The sequence below is a fragment of the Ceratotherium simum genome, chromosome 8 (genome assembly GCF_057802395.1).
Source record: "Ceratotherium simum simum isolate JZ-2026a chromosome 8, ASM5780239v1, whole genome shotgun sequence".
In the NCBI taxonomy this organism is placed as follows: domain Eukaryota; kingdom Metazoa; phylum Chordata; class Mammalia; order Perissodactyla; family Rhinocerotidae; genus Ceratotherium; species Ceratotherium simum.
The window spans coordinates 84,580,464-84,599,827 of NC_141907.1; the positions used below are offsets into that span (position 1 = coordinate 84,580,464).

At 35.8% G+C, this 19,364-nt stretch overlaps 1 protein-coding gene across 5 annotated transcripts in view; it reads left to right on the forward strand.

Moving 5' to 3' along the window:
* Positions 1-19,364, forward strand: part of BANK1 (B cell scaffold protein with ankyrin repeats 1) — a 313,509-nt gene that overhangs the window by 128,813 nt on the left and 165,332 nt on the right. For all 5 annotated transcript variants that reach the window (XM_087434645.1, XM_087434643.1, XM_087434644.1 and 2 more), the window contains exon 7: positions 8,757-8,953. In XM_087434645.1, coding sequence (XP_087290771.1) covers positions 8,757-8,953 — 197 coding nt within the window. The remainder of the gene's footprint in view (positions 1-8,756; positions 8,954-19,364) is intronic.

Genomic DNA, 19,364 nt, shown 5'->3' on the forward strand with positions numbered 1-19,364 from the left:
ACTACTGCTGCTAGTTTTGTGGTGGATTCTATCTATTAGGATATTCAGTGAACAATGAACTCTTTCTGGATTCAAGGTTACAGGCTCCGTTCATTTCTCATGCTTCTTGTCAATTCATCATTCAGATGTCTTGCATGCCAGAACATCAATCTTCCAGAATTCTATTTTTATAGTTTTACAAAACTCCCAAATCTTAAACATTCAGTTACAACAAAATGCAGAATTTTCACCAAAATTAAAAAGATGTACTATCACTCAAAGAAATTTATATTATCAGAGAACAGCAGAGCAAGGCTTCATTTTCATCCTAGGTTTTTCCTGTTGTTTTGCCTAAGCCTGACAAGTAGGAGAATGAACAAGACAGAATCACGGCCCCAGGACTCTTCTTTCTACCTCCAGGTGGTTGCCAGCATGGGCTCTAGCCATGCCCAGTTTGGATTTTAACTTGGTGGGTCCTAAACACAGAGATGGCCAGGGAGAACTCCTCAGAAATCACGGGCTTGGATGTTCACAGCTTCCTCCTTCAGCCCCATGCCTTTTCTGGCCTCACCCTGAGAAGCACCCCACAGGATTGCACTCAGAGCCTCCTTAACTGTATGGAAGAAAGAAAAGAAGGCACCATACTTTTGAAAATGCCTGGTCATAGTACAATGGGAAACCAATGTTGAACTCTGATCCAAAAGGGAAAAGGGGCCTCTAGAGTGCTTTCAAATGCAATTGATTCTCCTTATTCACAATAGTTATGTTCTATGAAGTCGCTGAATAGGAGAATACTGAAGCATTCCTCCTAGGAAAAATGCAGGGTTGGGTTTCTGCAAGCCTCTGGTCACATTTTTGTCAAACGATCAATACATAACCTTGTTTTGTGTGTTTCTGTTTAAAGACACATTATTTAATATATACTTTTGATTCATTAACATTGAACTCACCACCATAGCATTATAACTCATGCCTGAGAGAAGTTTATCTAACACACTTATTTTCTTCATAAAGCTCGTCACAGCCTTATTGCACTTAGGAATACTAGACAGCACTATGCCAGGAGGCCATTTTAAACAGCTAAGTCACCAACAAAAAGCCACAAAATGTGAAAAATATGACACTATGTAGACCACAAAATGGACATTTATTTACAGCATGGTAGCTGAAATAAGAAGGCAGAGTGTTGTCTTGTTCAACCTCAGCTGGGAACGTGCATTTTGGGTGACTCAGATTTTTCACTGCTCTGCCGTGAATGACCACACAAGTGCCACACATATTGATTTGGGGGGGCACAAATAAATTTTAATGAGTAGGCAAATTTGCTCATATGGAATCTCCAAATAATGAGGATCAACTGTATTTATTTGTTTGGGAGAACACATTGGACATAGGCTTAATATCTGATTGAACAGATTTTATTTTCCTCATTTAATGATTGAGAAAATTTAAATGCAGAAAGTTCAAGTAGCTTGTCCAAATTACACTATTAGTAAATGCTAGAGTTGGAATTCCATCCATACAATCTGGTTCCAAAGCCCAAATGTTTAAGCACTAACTACCCAAGATTGTCTCTCAAAATGAATAAGATTAGGTTTTAGAATTTTAGGGTTTAAAAGAATAATAGGTGTTATTTTGAACTTTATTTATTAAGACAAAATCAGGATTTATTTGAATATAATGCTGATTAGGAATTTAACCATTTTAACTAAAACATTTAAAAGAATTTAAAAGATTATCTTGTATGAAGTTTTTTGAGACAATTAACAAGAGACATACAAAATGGATACAGCTTTTCATTTTTTTCTCTTAAATGGTTAAGAGATTATTTTAGTAACAAGAATGGAATTTCATTAATAAGGTGAATATGAAATTGAAGTTAATACTAAAGTGTATATCTATGCACTTCCCACTCCTAAATTTTATTCAGTGTGAAAGATAACAAAACTGCAGCAAAGAACTTTGATGGACCATTATTTCCCTGTGCATTTAGTTTACATTATCGGGGTTTTAGAAATATGATAACTTTCAAGCAACCTTTGGTTGCTTGAAATTCTAAATAGGATTATATGTCTCCCATTTCGACAGGGCAAGAAGAGTGACACCTCATGTGTAGCATATGTGCTCCTCCCGTCCCAGAGCAGTCAGATTCATAGACCCAGCAACGCTCTGTTTTACAGATCCTCAGGGATACTAACGTTTCATCAGACTCCAAATCCTGTGATGAAAGGAATGAAAATCATTACCTTTCTTCAACCTTCACAAATATCATCCTTCCTCCTCTAATTATTATCTGATTAGCATCCTGGGCAAATTACCGTCCAGAGAGTCTGTTGGCTAAAACCATTTGTGGCATGACCTCTAGCCCAGAAGAATATCAAAAGTCCTACAATTCTCATCCCAACCCTTTAATTTTATAAATGAAGAAACTGAGGTCTGGGGAGAGGAAGGAACTTTTTTAAGCACCACAGATTTAGTGGCTAAGCTGGGATTAGAATGCAGATCTCCTAACTTTTTATCTTCTCTTTGTTGTGTGCTTCATTATTTGTTGTGTGCTACAGTAGCCACCAGGTCATCCTATTTTGAGTGAATATTTACTATTCCAGATAGTGATTTATGAGAACAAATGGATTACATGGTCTTGCACTTCCAGTTTGCATACTCATCTTACTTTAAAATTTTTAAAGCTTATTTTCTAACCTCGGGTATATTCCCATTTTATTATTCTGGTGAGCTAAGTTAATCTTTTGAAAGCTTTTGTTTGATTACCAAATCTTGTTATTGGCCATCTTTTACAGGGATTACCTTGAACTGTTTAGAAATGACTCTGCATGAGCAAATATATGACTCAATTTCTTTACTATATACCAACTCATCTATTTTTATTTGCAAAACTAATGAAATTGGATTTTCCTTGAAAAATTTCCCCCCAGACATTTAATTCTGTTCTTCTGAAATTACCATTTGATAGACATTGGCTAAAGCAACTGAAAACTGAAAATTTATTTTGTCCAGAAAAAAACTCAAAAGCAAACTGGTCACACCTTGGTGTGAATTATGGCTTCTTTATTTACACATTGATAATAAAAACAGATACAATAAATCTTGATTAATTAAATGAAAATTGCCATAAAATGAAGCAGGTGTACACTGCAAATTAAGTACACTCTAAAAGGTTTTTGTGTCTTCTTAAGGAATCTATTACTTTAATCTAATAAGAAAGATTATAAACTGTAAAATAAATGCTGTGAGTTTAAGAAATTTACTAAATGGTGTATGAACTAAGACTAATAGGACTTCTGCTTCTGATTAGGATGTAAACATCACAAGAGTCTATTGTTCCCATTATAACAACAAGAATAAGCAAGATCATCTTCAAAATCAGTTTCTCTTCTTTAACCCAACAGTAAATTGATGACAAAAGAAACCTAAATGAACCGAATTCCAGAAAGGGACAAGCCCTTCACAAGAGAGAAGAAATTCATGACTTCCTTATCCTTACAGAGTAACAAGACAAAGAGAACGTGCTATTGATGGGGAGTAAAGAGAAGCCAGCTGAACATTTAGCAAACTTTTACTGGCTATACTTAGGCTAGTGTGATGGATAACAATCCTCAGGAGCCCCAGCTAGAGTGGGTCTGCGTCACCCAACAGCTCTCTTTTGTAGGCTGTCTCTCTCTCAGATTTTGTGGGGCCTCTGTAGTACACGCAGTTAAGGCAGACTGCTTATCATCCCAACAACTTGGATGTATTCCTTCGAGCTTTTATGCCTCTCTGTGTTTAGAACCTGGCTGCTGCTGCCTTCCATGTAGTGAAAGATTTGGTGGGATTTGTCTCAGCAATCCTGTCCCTCTTCCACTCTTCAGCAGCTACTGGTTAGCCCTCAGGGAAGCTGCAGAGTGTTTTTTTGGGATCTCTATCTGCTTTCCTGTCCTTCCCCAGCCATTGATATACAGCTCTGTGAACTTACGATTCTGATGTGAAGAAGTCTGGAGGCAAGACTGGAGAGAAAAAAGAACTATCCAGTGACCCGAAAGCTGGTAGCCAGTCTGTAGAGCAGCAGAGATTACTTGAGTCTGAACAGGACTCAGATCTCAAGCTGTGCTGAAGAAAGTTATGATCCTGCCCTCATAACTTGAGGTTTATGTTTGAGGCCGGTGGTTAACTGAATCTACATAAAGCCACAAAAATGACCAAGCTCAGCTCATCCACAGATTAGTTTGACTCAGCTCCTGAGTATAGTTGTCTGACTAAAGAAAGGGTGTGCATTATTTGGGGGGTAAATATTGTTTACTTCTGTCCTTTAAAATAATACTCAGCGTACAATGAAACATTACAAGAAACATGAAGAAGGAATAAAAGGTGACCCATGGTCAAGAAAAGAAATAGTCAATAGAAGCAGATACAGAAATGCTCCAGATGTTGAAACTATCAGATAGGGACATTAACAGAACTGTGATAAACACATTACAGAGTCTGTTGTAGAAGTTGGGCAACATGTGTAAAAGGATGGAAATTTCATCAGAGCAGTGGAAATTATAATAAAAAACAAAAGGAAATCTTAGAAATATGCAATATCAGAAAATTTTTTAAAATTAGATAGGGTTAATTATAGAAACAACATAGAAGAGAAAAGAATCAGTGAACTTGAAGACATTCAAAATAAATTATTCAAACTGGAAAAGAGAAGAAAAATCCAGAATCTAAGTAGAGCCGTAAAACAAGAACAAGTTCAACACATCCATGTATTAGTTTGACTTAAGTTCTAATCCAAGCTCTATAGGACAATATTAAATGATCTAACGTATGTGTAATTGAATTCCCTGAGTAAAGGTGAGAGAGAATGAGGCAGAAAAATATTTGAAGAAATAATGGCTGAGAATGATTCAAAATTGATGAACAACGTCAACCCACAGATTCAATAAGCCCTACAACCCTCAAGCAGAATATGTACAAAAATATTATACCTGCACACACTGTAGTTAAACTGCTGAAAATCAAAGATAAAGAGAAAATTTTAAAAGTATCTATGGGCGGTGAGGTGGAGGATGGGGAGCATGTGTTGGGAAAAGCACATTCCATACAGGAAAACAATTCTAAGAATGACATCTGACTTCTCATCAGAAATAGAGGCCAGAAGACAATGGGATACAAGAGTATATACTTTATGATTCCACTTATATAAAATCCAAGAAGAAATGAAACTTATCTATGTTGATAAAAGTTAGAAAGTCGTTGCCTCTGAAGTGGAGAATTGACTAGAATGGAGCATGAAGGAATTTGCTGTGATGATAGAAGCTTTCTATAGCTTGTTTTGGGTGGTGGTTACGTGGGTGTGTACAATTGTCAAAACTCGCCAAACTCATGATCAGTGCATTTTTAAATGTAAATTATACTTCTCTAAAATTTTTTTTAAAAGTTAAAAGAAACATAAATAGTTTTAAGCCAAAACATTAGTGATCATGTGATCTCGAGTTAAATTAAGCCCTGAAGAATAGCAAGGACAGCATGTAATACTCCCAAGTCGCAGGTGCACTATTTGATCAACACTCACTGTCTGACACTGAATGAATGCCCAGGATAGAAGATACCTCCCCCAGCAAACTTGTTTTAAAATAAAGAACTTCCGCATCTTATGCTGTTACAAACATGCCCGTTCCAGATACAGAGGGACCCATTCATATCTCAAATTCTCATAATCAAATCAAGGTGAAAATATAAAAGGTATGATTTTATAAAAAAATATGATACTTAAAAACCCAAACTAATTCTTAGCATAATCATAATTTCACTGACATAAATACCTTTATTCATATATAAATATCATACATATATATTAATATAATATTATATGCACATTCTAAGTATATTTAATTTTATGTTCTGCAAAAATAATGCTAGAGATCATGATTTAATTAACATTAAAATAACTAATATAGCTCCTGTGAATCATTTCAAATTCTTTGGAAGATTAACTTCATTTTAATTAAAAAAAATTAAAAATTTTCTAGTTATTGACCAAGTACATTAGCAGGCTGAGCATTTCCTACTTAATGAAAATAAGCAGGCAAAATAACCTCATCCAAGACAATGAAAGGGATTGCTGTAAATGATCATTTGGGCAGTTTTGAAACTGAGTCATCATTTTATAAAGGACCCAGTATTCTGGGTCAAGCACTCAGAATGGGAAGTACTTTGGAATAATGAAAAGAATTAGGGATCATAAGTTGGGAGCAAAGATGAATTAGGACAAGGATGCTTTAAACAATTTGATGCAGAAGAGAGAAAGGGAAGGAAACTAATATTTACTGAATGCCTATTATGTTTCAGAGCCCTTGCTGGGCACTTTTTATGTTTAAGTCATGAACTTATCTCAATAGCCCTACAAATCTGGATGAGAAAGCTAGGCTCAGACAGTAGCTTTCTGAAGTTCACATGGTGAACATATGGCAGAACCAACTGACTCTAACCTGTGCTTTTGTAACTATCATATTCTGTATTGCCCAAAGGATATGAAGATATGGGAATTTAGAAGAAATACATTTCAGCTCAACAGAGGTAATAACTGTCTAATAATCAGTGTTGTCTAACCAAGAAACAGGCTGCCTTAGGGAATAAAGAACACTGTCATTACAGGTGTTGGAGCAGTATGTAGAAGATCATCTCTTATAGACTCTAGGAGCACAATTCTGTTCCTGGGTAGGAAACTGGAAAGATGTCCTCCAAAGCTCTCTCGTATCTATACCTTCACAGAACGTGCTGGTAGCCTAATGGCTTTTAAAAAACTACCACTACAAATGAAAGAAAGAAATGGAAAATGAAGCCAAGCTCCACGCCTGTGGTCTCCTTTAGCGTCACCAGTGCAATCTTAGATCAGCTGAGCTTCTCCTTTTGTGTGTCAGAAAACATGGTTCAGAGAATGAAGACTGTCAAGAAGTGCACCCTGAAAAACCACGGCCACTTCTCGCAGTCCTTGTCACTCTTTCTGGTGTACAAAAATGGAGAGATTCTTAGTTTGTTGTCGTTTTTAATATTATATTACCTTAAACTTGAGGAATTGACTGACTGGGGAGGTCAGTGAGGTTAAAAGATGAATGTATTCCTATAATGATTAAACACTTACTAGTGAAAATAACATTTTAAGCTGCATTGACAGTTTTAAAAGTTCACCAGAATAGCAGTGTGCAGGAACAATGCATAAAGCATTGATTGGCAGGTGATGATTGTTTTTTGTATATTGCATGGTGTGACAAAGAGAGAGGTTACCAAGGGCTTGGAAAAATCTGACATCATCATGTAAATATTTTTCTTTGTTAACTTTAGCCTGGTTTAATTATAGCAGAAAATTATATTTTATAATACATTTTAATGTAAATAAATAGAAAATTATATCTTAATACCTTTTTAAGAAAATACATTATTTTTATTTTGAAAATTGGTACCTACCCTACACAGTTTCAGCTTTCATAAGCTCATCTTAGTCTATCTTCATAAAATATTTGGTAATTTTTGACTCATTGCACAGTGTATAAAAGGGACCAGTGCATTTATCATTGAACTATGACCATAGATTTACCTACAGCTATTTAGTGCTAACACATTTTGAAGGGTAAAATATTTCCATACAGTAAGTTTTTAACATGTCCTGAAGGTTTTTGTTTGTTTTTTTTTTTTGTTTTCTGTTAAAACATACAAACCAACGAACAGAATAATTTATTCGGCCCTGAAACACTCAAGTGAATTCAAAACTAAAGGTTTAATTCCCCTCTCTTTTCCTTTTTTTCCTTTTTTTGGTCTACAAAAATAGCAAAGAGGTAAATGAGACCAGATTCAAAGTTTTCCAAGACATTATGAGGTGGCTGTTTTCATTGCTTTAGAATTTTGCTGGAAGAGAACTGTCTTTTTCTTTGATGCTTTTGTTTCTGTTGCTGCTCTAAGTCTTCACATTGTTTGCTCTGATAACACCACAGCTTTTCAAGTAAACTGGTGTGTAATTTCTCTAATACATTTTTTCCAGCTACGTGTGAAAGTGTAGAATAATGACAAACCATCACTCATCAGTGTGTCTGTGTGCTTTGTCATTGGGATAGCAGTTTATGTTCATCATTATATAGTTATGCATAATTAATCCATGTCTTCTAATTGATAGCTAATAAACAATTATGAAATTCAAACTCCAAAACATTGATTTGAAAGCTGTAAAATCCTGATGGAAATTTCCATACTGAAGATGTTTATGAAAGTGCTGAGCTCTATTTTCTGTTACAGTTACTGTTTGAAAGAGCAATTTCACAGAGAAATCTGATATAACCCCTCCAGGAATTTCATGTTCATTTCAACTTCAGAAGGAAGCAACCTAGGCATGGCAGTAGAAAACACAAAAAGGTTTTATAGACAAACTTGTTTAGTTTTGTTATTTAGTGTTTGGCTGATGTAGAAGTACATTCAAAAGGAGTTATTACAATATAATGTTTTTGTTTTGTTGAGTTTACATGTAAGAGGTTGATGTGCCTTTCTAAATTAAACTTACTTCACAAGTAAGAGTGAGGCATTAATGCTAGTGAGAATATTAGTTTATATTTATCTTAAGATGAGAAATAGAAAGGGGGAGATTCTACATTGCCTAAACCACTGATGGTTTCTTATATGCAAGATCACACTAAGTTTGCTCTGCTTTGTGGGAATTACTTTTAGGAGGCAATTGTGTTCAACTCTTCCTTATGGGATTGCAGATATGATAAAAACATGCTAAATTCTATTACTTCTTATGCTTACAGATACTCATTTCAAAGAACTTCCAACTCTTCTCCACTGTGCAGCAAAATTTGGCTTAAAGAACTTGGCTATTCATTTGCTTCGATGTTCAGGAGCAACCTGGGCGTCTAAGGTGAAAAATTCGGAGGGCTCAGATCCAGCACGTATCGCTGAAACGCACGGGCACAGAGAACTCAAGGAAATCTTTGAAGACTTTTCAGTAAGGATTTTTTTTTCCATTTTATCTCTAAAACTGTTCCTATAAAATAAATATGTGTCTGTGTGTGCACATGCACACTGCTCTTGTGAAAATGACGCTACTGCACCGCTACTTGATAGTGTCAGTCATTGTCTTAAGAAGCATCTTACAAGATGAGTCAACTTGTTTCGGTATTGCTATGAACCAGCTCTGACTCCACACTCCCACGCTAAATAGCCCTTTTGGAAGCTGATCTGGTCTTTCTGGCTTCTACACAGCCTGTTCCATATTGGGGAAGAGATGGTGAGGAGGAAATGAAAACCTATGACCTTACTCTTTTATTCAGGACTCTAAGTAAGACACAATTAGGCAGATGGAATGAGATCAATAGTTATTAGGTTAAAAGAATACATTTTGATAATCATTCAAAAAAGTCTACTCAATAAAAAGTTAATTCACGTTGCTTAAATTTATTTCTCGTGATTCTTTTTCTCTCTAAGTCCCAGATCCTTATTATGTAGGTTGAAGCCCGAAATTTCAGAACACTCTTTGAAGGATATTAGTTTTGTAAGAATGCAACCAAGGGGAGATTTTGAAGGAGGGGATATTACCTTAGTACATAAAACACACTTTGTGTTTCCATAATCAACTTCAGAAAAGCAGTTATTTTCTGTCTGTAGCAAAGGTATGCACATTTTGCTCGAGAAAGTGAATTTTACTTCTGATAGCTCTTTGGAAAATATAATGGAACAATGATTGTGTTGGTGAATATGTCAGAATTTGTCTTTGGGTTCTCAGAAGATAATTTTATTGCCCATGAACAGTTAATATAGAACATTGAAATACTATAAATAGCTTCTGGTCTTTTTAGCATTTATTCTGATCATTAGATTAAGTCAGTGTGATAATGGATTTCTAAAAATCATTGGTATTTGAGATTTCCAGAAAGCAAAATGACAACCAATGTAACTTTTTCCCCCTACTTTTAAGAAATAGGAAAATAATTATTAGAAGGGCATGGATATCATCCACTATCTGAAATTGCAATAGGATATCTTTTGCCTGTATTTAAAAATAAATACAGAAGATCAAGTTTGTAATAAAATTAATAAACTATTAGTCTTTATTCTGTGTCCTTCAAATCAGGAATAAGCATTATTTTTATTCCTAGAAAGATTTTTAGCTAATGATTTTCACATAGACAAGTACATTCATTGTAGTAGTTATCCACGGTCTGTAGTTTGGACCAGTGAACATGGCGTCAGTCTCAGGTGAGTCAGTGAGTCGGTTCAGCCTTGCATGTTTGCCCATAATGCTGTTATTAAATACCTCCTGGTGCCTGTCTCAATTCGCTACCAACTGTTCTCAAATTTTTAAGTACTGGTGAACTTAAGTTAAAATTTCCCCTGAAAGTCTTCAGCATACATGGTTACTTTCTAAGATAAACTCTGATTTTCAGAGGGATACTTCCATTTCTGGTTCTCCAGTGAGGACTCAGCTTTTGACAGATGCAGCCCCATGCAAACTGTTCCATAAATAACACAATACTGGGTAATGCTGACAGCAGATATGAAAGTAAGTACAAGGGTAGGATTTGATGGATGTGGGAAATGCCTCTTTTTTCTCTCTCACATCCTCTGGATATTTATACCTCTGCTCCTGCAATAATAGCACTGATACTAGATTGCTATCATTGTCTTTAGGTGACCATTCACTCTTTTATGCTGGCTGCATGCTAATTTTGCAGAGTTATACTAGATAATTATTCTATGAAATTTGTTAAATGATTTTGTATATTTCATCTCTTTGTGAGCTGTTACATTTTGCCAGAATGTCTATAGTAGGTAGACATTGCCATTATAGGTGGGATAGATCAACTATTTTGTGAATGTTCTGCTGTCAGTAAGGAAGTGACTATAGCTGTTGCAAGGGACAGCAGTCTATAAGGGCATTTCATTGCTATTGATAATTTTAGGTACAATAACTTCGCAGGCTACCAAAGGCCTTTTTGCAAACATGTAGTTAAGGAAATGGGAACACATGTATTAGGTCATGACACACATGGAAAAGTATGTTTCCTGGTGATTTATTCTTCTAATTATCAATTTTATTTAAAAGAAATCCATACTTTCTTAGAGAAAGTATGGCAGATATTCACATGCTGACATTATATATTCTACGTTATGGTAGCTATGTCTTTTTAAGAGTATATCTAAACCTGATAGAGAAAAAATGTGCAATCTCATTATGCTGCTAAAATACTTTATTGCTTGTTTAATAATATATACATAGCTTTAGTGTTATAATCACGTTCTGACAAATCTAAGATTGTCACATATGCATTCAAATTTTCCATAAACTATTGTTTTAGAATTATTGAAAGGAGCCAATATTCCTTCAAGTTTAAAGTTTACCAGACACCACAGGACCATATTCTGTATGGAAGAAATATAAGTTTTTAAATTCAAACAACATTTTGCCCCCTGATTTGTTCAATTCTTGCTAATCTTCCATGAGTGAAAGATTTTTCATTTTAGGATCTCACAGGGAGTCACAACACAGTGAATTTGATCATCACTGAATAAAGTAGGTAAAAAGAAAAAGCCAATAATGATTTTTTATGTGTGTGTGTGAGGAAGATCAGCCCTGAGCTAACATCCGATGCCAATCCTCTTTTTGCTGAGGAAGATTGGCCCTGGGTTAACATCCATGCCCATCTTCCTCTGCTTTATATGGGACGCCGCCACAGCATGGCTTGATAAGAGGTGCATCAGTGCGCACCCGGGATCCAAACCTGCAAACCCTGGGCCGCCGCAGCGGAGCACGCGCACTTAACCGCAGCGCCACCAGGCCAGCCTCCGATAATGATGTTTAAAATACAGAAAAAAAGAGAATCATTAGCAAGCATTCGTAAACCAACAAGTGGCATCCATATCTCGGTGTAAGCTATGTGAAAAAGGAGGAGGAAGGAGGAAGAGGAGAAGTAATGTCAAATCACATTCCTTACGTTTCTTCATGATGTTTTTTTCTTTGAGAGGTTAATAACCTATACACAATCTATGAATAGAGCCTATTCATTATGAATGAGTAGCTTTCACATTTTTATAAAATTATCTAGTTAACACCTACACTTCTTTCATGATTTCAATACCGCTATAGATAATAATACCATGTATTTCTATAATCAATAAAGTCTTTCAAATAAACTAATCAATTTTCAGTTTCTGACAATGTCTCCTGGGAGAATTAATATGAAAGGTGACTGGACAAGGAGCCAAAGGGTTGGTTTGGAAATCCACAATTGAGTGTGAACCACAATGTGTTTAACAGAATTCTTGAAGAAATTCCAGACTATTTCAAATAATGAATAGCAATATTGATGATTAATTCACTCCTCTAAAAACTTATCTTTTAAATCAAAAATACCTGAAAAATTGCAAATAAACTGGAACTTGGGCACAGATTAAGAGATACTTTGTGATTTAAGATAAAGTGTACAACAAAAGTTAGAAAGTGTTTTAAGCAAAATAAGTGATATTTTCTTGGATTATCTTGAGAATATCACTCAATCCATCTCCGTCAGTTAACATCAGTGTGTAAATAGACAGGAAAATATGTACTCCTCCCTTGGCCAACTATGGAATTGGGGAACCAACACATGTTTATTTATCTCAGGAACAATGTCCAGACAGGATCTTTTTTCTTCCACCACAGTGTTCATTCATGTAATTTGGTTTATATGTTAATAAGATCTGAATCATAAGTATTCTTCAATTAAATTTAAGAAATAGAAGATCAGCCTTCCATGAACTTTATCTAGCTGGCTTTTCAGGAGGACTCCTGGCTGAGAATCTTTCTGTTGCTCACATATGCGATGAGATTCCTGTGACACCTTGCTCTCACTGATTTACCCCCGCACTGCTGTTTGCCCCTGTGGACAGTGGGTTCATGTGTGTGTGTGAGTGGTGTGTGTGAGAGAGAAAGAGAGATTCTATTGCCCTCTAGTGTCTGGCTGACAATGACCCTGATCTTTTTCAAATGGTCAAGGGTTTGGAATGAAGGTACAGAGGCAGATGGTGAAGCACTTAGTGTATCCCCAGTGATTGACTGACTGGGGTAGAGAACCAGTTATTCAGAAGTCAAGCTTTACGTTTAGGCCACTGAACACTCACTCTTCTAGGCCCTTTATTTTTCTCATTCTTAGCTTTGCTCTTAGCATTGCTCATCTGGTACTTTATACACTATTTGGTCTCTAGTAGATTGTTCCATTTAATTTAGTATGTATTAGTATATGCTGATTGAGTCTAAATGGCAGCATACCCTGCTTTGCCCATGTAATTTTTCTTTCTAGGTCTAGATCTGATCATGGGTCATGGGCTCCCCTGCCCCTCACTGTCAGGTGCACAGGAGGTGCTTGGCATGTATTTTCTCGTTGATGAGGCAGAATGCAAGTGTCAAGTTGAAGGACTTGTTTGATCTCACTTACCCAATAATAGCCTTAACTAGGTCCCATGTTTTAAATAAAATAATTGGTCATATTCTCTCTGTATTCAGGATGTTTTTTAAAGTTTAGTTTTAGAGAATTCATAGACAAATAGCCTAACTGCTATCTTCAGCATATATTTTTAATAGGCCAGCCTAAAATGAATTTTAGAATTCTGGCCTTTGTTTAATATTGATGTTCTGTTAGAACTGGAGAAACTGGAACAAGTCATATAACTACACTTGACTGCATGCATTACAAATTCATGTCTCAGTTATGCTTTGGGGGCTGCTTAGCAATCTCTATCTAAAATTCCATTAAATGCACCACAGAGGCTGTTGCAGAATTTACTCTTCCTCAAGTCCTCAAACCCAGCTTTGATGCCCTGCTTCTGCAGCTCTAAGCATCCTGTTCAACCCCTTCAACTCCCCTGTCCTGTATGTCAGGTTTTCCACTCTTGTCTACTCATAGTGCGTTGGGATAGAGCCAGGTCTGGATTTGAGTCCTGACTTCATCAAGTATCAAGTTTGCATCCTTGGGCAACCTCTTCATTTCCTCTTAGCTTCAGTTTCTTTATCTGCAAATGGGAAAAATAATTCCTCACTGGACTTGATGAAATAAATGGGAAAGCATTAATTATGTAGTAGATCCGCAGTAAATGATATTGCATTCACCTTAGTTTCTTTTGATTTATTGTTATTCATGTGAACTTTAGACCTCGCCATCAATCACACGCTCTCTTTCTTTTTCATCATTAATCTCTCCCATTATACTCTTTATACTTCCATTAGATTCTTCCCTGAACAAACATGTTCACATACACACACACACACTTCCAACAACCTTGCTTTCTCTTCAATCTCTTTTTCAGTACCAGAATTAACTGAAAGAATGGTCTACACTAGCTGCCTCTTCATTTACTCATTTCTTTCCTCCTAACAATCAAAGCTTTGCATTCAGCCTGCTGCTGAAGCTGCTCTGTCAAAGGCCGTGAATAATCTACCCTCTGTCAGCTCTTTTGGATTCCCCTCAGATGTACTTTGGCTCAGGCGTTGGCACTGGTTTCCCTGATCCAGCCCTCTTCCTGAATCTCCACTGACCCCCTGAGACTTTCTTCTCCTACCCCATCAGCTAAGCTTCTTTCTACACAGTCTTCTCTTATGATTGATAACTAAATCATTGCCTTTAACCTGGACCTCACTCCTAACTTAAGACTCGGGTTTCAGTTTGCAAGCTGAATGTGTCCACATGGATATGGTACAAGCATTTAGATCTCGACATACCCAAATGATCCTTTTCCCTCATACCCAGTTAATGGCATAATTATCTGCTTATTGACTTGGCCTAAAACTTCGTTTGCAACTCTTTCAAGATAGTCATAAATGCCACTTATGGAGACTATGTAGCAAACCCTGTGCAAAACTCTCTAATTCCGTTATCTCATTTGAGCTTCCCAATACACATATGAGTATACTTTTTCTCATTTTTCATATGAGGAAATAGACTGATAGAGAGCAAGTAACTTGCCTGAAGTCACTCAGCTAAAAATATGTGTGACTAAACCTTGAACCCATTCTCATAGCCTCCTTCTCCTTCGTATAACCCCATCCAGACCATCAATTCAGTCACCATATCTTAACAGTTGTACTCACATGTAATCTATTGCATGTGTCTCTCTGTTTCCTTCTTTCTGTGGCTCCCTTGGTTTGTATCTTCATTGTCTCTCTTTTGGTCTGCCGTCTTGAAAAGGCCTCCTAACAGATCTTCTTTCCCAGTCTTTGTGGCATCAAACCATCGCATAATAGGCTGCCTACTGAGGACCCACCACTGTGTAGCCCAGCCCACCATTGTAGCTTCACCTTTAATTGTATACCTCAGCCACCAAAGTCCGTTTGTCCTTCCTTCATTACTTTATGTCAAGCTATTATATTTACCTAGAATGCCCTTCCTCCTAAGTAAAATATCCTGATCTCTTAACCATGCCCAAATCTCAGTTCAAACTCCATCTACTCCAGGAAAGTTTCCTAGAAAGAGGCTATAGGTGTGTACCTCCACTGTACACCTCTAATCTCCTTTGTAAATTTTAGCATAATCTAGGAAAAGTATGTGATAGAGGCTGAGAGCATGTGCGCCGGAGCCACCTGTCTGCGTCTAAATATTGGCTCTGCTACTTTATGGACATATACCCTTGAGTAAGTCACAATCTCTCTCTGCTTCAGTTTTCTCAGCTGTAAAATGGAGATTAAGATAACACCGTCCTTTGTAGCATTGTTATGATAATTAAATGTAAGTATGTGTAAAACAGGTGCAACAATACCTGGCAAATAATGAGCACTCAGTAAAAGTTAACTGTTATTATGTATCATTCAGTCTTGGAGGGCCCTTTCTTTTGTGGAACTTCTTATACAGTCATGTGTCGCTTAAGGACAATGGGACACGTTCTGAGAAATGCGTCATTAGGCAATTTCATCGTGGTGTGAACATCATAGCGGGTACTTACACAAACCTAGGTGGTGTAGCCTACTACACTCCTAGGCTATATGGTACTAATCTTATGGGACCAGCGTCATATATGTGGTCCTTCATTGACTTAAACATCATTATGTGGCTCATGACTGTAATTTAAACTAAATACTGGTGAAAGGTTTTTTACTTTTATTTATTTTTTGTGGGTTTTTTTCATGTCTGTCTCTCCAATAGATTATGAATTCCATGAAGCCAGGGGCAGTTTTATCTCATTTACCGCAGTGTCCATAGTACTTAACACAGTTTTTGGCAAATGCTATATGGGTTCACTACATACGTGTTGAAATGATCAGCCAATCAATCAGTGTTGCTTTGTCAACTTCTCAGTTCCTAGAGGGAAGTACTATGCTCTGTTTATTCCATATTCCCCATTGCACTTAGCATGATGTCTTGGGGTTGTAGATAATAAATGTTTATCGAGTAATAACAATAGCAAAGACTCTTCTCCTAAGGAAAAATTTGTAAAAGCTTTATTTGGATAAGTTCATCTAAGATCGGAAATAAATGTTATTTTGCTGTAGTTTTTTAAGAGAAGTGACTATGGGAAAATAAAATTCAGATAGAAGAAACATTAAACTGAAAAAAAAAAAATCTGGTAGCTTCCAGGAACTTACTATTAGTGAAGGAAACGTTTAAAGCTGCTCATTATCACAGTACAAGTGGTTTTGATCTTGGCAAACACTCCAGTGTTTTACTGTCAACACCCACACTCAATCTTCTTGAGACTCTCCAAATCCTCCACAAACAACTTTTCTCTTATCCTGTAAGAACTAGATTCAGGCCAATGCAATGCATTAAAACATTATCCAACGTATTTTCCCATTATTTATCTAAATATCCAGAGCTATTTTATGATTTTATTTTTATATTATTTTTTTACTAAAATGTATTTTCTTAGAGATAGAATATCTAGATTTGCAAGTTTTCTAATTTGTAGAACACCTGTCCTAGCAACATTAGGCATTTACGTAGCAGGTACTGCTTGATAAAGTCTGTGCGTGTTATTTTATTGCAAATGGCAAGGGTGGGAAAGAGATCCTATACTTGTCTTGTGAATATCAGAGAAGTAAGCAGTTTCATTTCATATTTGTTGTTGTCCATTTAATAAATTCTTCAGCCAGTGACCAATTACTGAGCATGAGGATACTATTTATTGCATTTGCTGACTAGTAGCTTAATTACTGTGAATGATTTCAATGAATGATTTTGAGTAGTGGAATTGTAAATACCATAGGTTTTGAGCAAATCTTAAAAAACATTCACATGGAAATACACAGCTATGAAAATATCCTAGATCAGAATGGAGATTGTCATGACTTTTTCTGATTGTGAACATTTGCCATGAAATTGTGAATTGGCTCTTCATATGAAGTCTACTGATTTAAGATTCTTGAGATCAGAGGCCTTGTTTCTGTAACATTACCTGAAAGGCCTCTTAAAGTTCATCTAGCTCAAGCTCCTTCTTGTTGCATATAGATCTGACTCAAGAAAGGAAGAGAAAAAAGAGAAAACAAACTAGCCTTTATTGAGTTCTTCTGTGTCAAGCATTATGCTTGGTACTTTCACATCAGATCCTTATACTAATCTGTGTGATTTAGGTATTTCTACTCCCATTTTACAGATCAGAACTTCAAAGACTGTCATTTATTTGGGGTTATGCACTAATATGGCAGAGCCGTATTTCTCGTCTAAGCCCAACTACTTTTCATTTAATGCTTTTTTTAAACTACTGCGTCTCTCTGTCTTCCTTAAAATTGAATATCATTAACGTATTATCTTTCATTGTTCATCTTTATTTATATTCTGGTGATACGCAGATAACTCTATTGAATGCATTAATTCTATTGAATCTTATATGAAAAAATATGATTGTAAGCATTGAAGCCCAGAAACCAAAAAGGAGAAAAATCTGTCCCTACATGCATGAAAGGGCTTCAATTCAGTTGGGAAATATGTTTAAACTGGAATTTTAAATAGTTTTGTGTCAGTATTTTGATTTTAAAAAGTGACTTATGGTAACCATATAGAAGACTTTTTTCCCCCTCAAAGTGATTATGTAAGAAATAAATTAATATATTATCCTGTATTATAGCATATTGTATTTAAATGCAACAATGTCTAATGGAGCAGCATGCAGTCATTTTTGGTTGGGGTTAAAAGACTTGTCTGGAAAAAAAGCAGCTGTGGGATTTGTAGAGAAGCACGTGGATTCAACTCCTGATTATAATTCCATTTTCACTTAATGGAAAAAGAATATTTCAATGTAAAAGAAAAACATGTACAATAATCCCTCTCCCTCAATCATGAATGCTTAAGGCTGAAGGCCTTTGGTGGCAGTGTACTCAAGGAAGCAAAGTACCTCAGGCAAAAGACATTCTCATTGGTGCTGAACTTGTTCCTGATAAAGTGATCGCTAGTGTCCCAGCACGTGATGAAAAAGATGAACATAAAAATGTCCAAAACATCCTCATAAATGTTAAAAGACCCCGAAATGGAAGGCAGTGTCATAATTGGAACAAGTGAAATCACATGGAATTTTTCCTAAGAAGATAAATAATGAGCAGAATTTACATAATAAGCATTTAATGGGAAAACACGAAGGATGGGTCGGGGTGGGAGGAGTGGGATGTGCAGCTGTGGGGAGAAGGCAGAGCACGCGTAAGCTCCGACTTCTTAACCAGAAAGCCTTGTCATGTCATGTGATTTTTTTTCATAGAATATAGATTATCTGTTGATTTGTTTACAAAAATGACCTGGGAAGGACCTTGCATATATTTTTTAAAAAGCTTTGATGTTTAATATGGGATTTTAATAAAACATATACCAAGAAATGTTTTTAGTGCTCAAAAGAGCTCATATACACATTCATGGTAGGTATTTAAAAACCTAGGCAATAGGATTTGTTTTTTACTAAAAATAAAAGTGAAAAATGCGATGAAATTAATCAAGATGCTTTTCTTTCCTTTAGTCTGCTCTTTTTGTGGAAAGATTCTGTTTTCTAAATGTCTGTCATTATTTATCAATTCAAGGGAGAAAAAGAATAAAACAAAATAGCCAAAAAAAACCAAGATTGCCATTTATTGGTGTCTTTGATTTGATGCAGACTACCATAAAGTAAAGACACAGAGAGCGAGCAGTTACCGTTTAAAGGAATCATTATTATTATAGTCCAAATTATTATTAGTAAAAATAAAAGTAAAATTTTTGAAAACAGATTTGTTGACTTTTAATAACTTGTGTCTGTTATCAACTAAGGCAACTAAACATCTGCTAAAGATCTACTTTGTTTTTCCTACTGTATTACTTATATATCTACTTTTCTAAGAATTTAATGTGATTCTTATTCTTTATTCAGTTCTTATTGTTTATTCTTTATATATTCAACTTGAATATATAAACAAGTTAATATTTTAAGAACAAAAT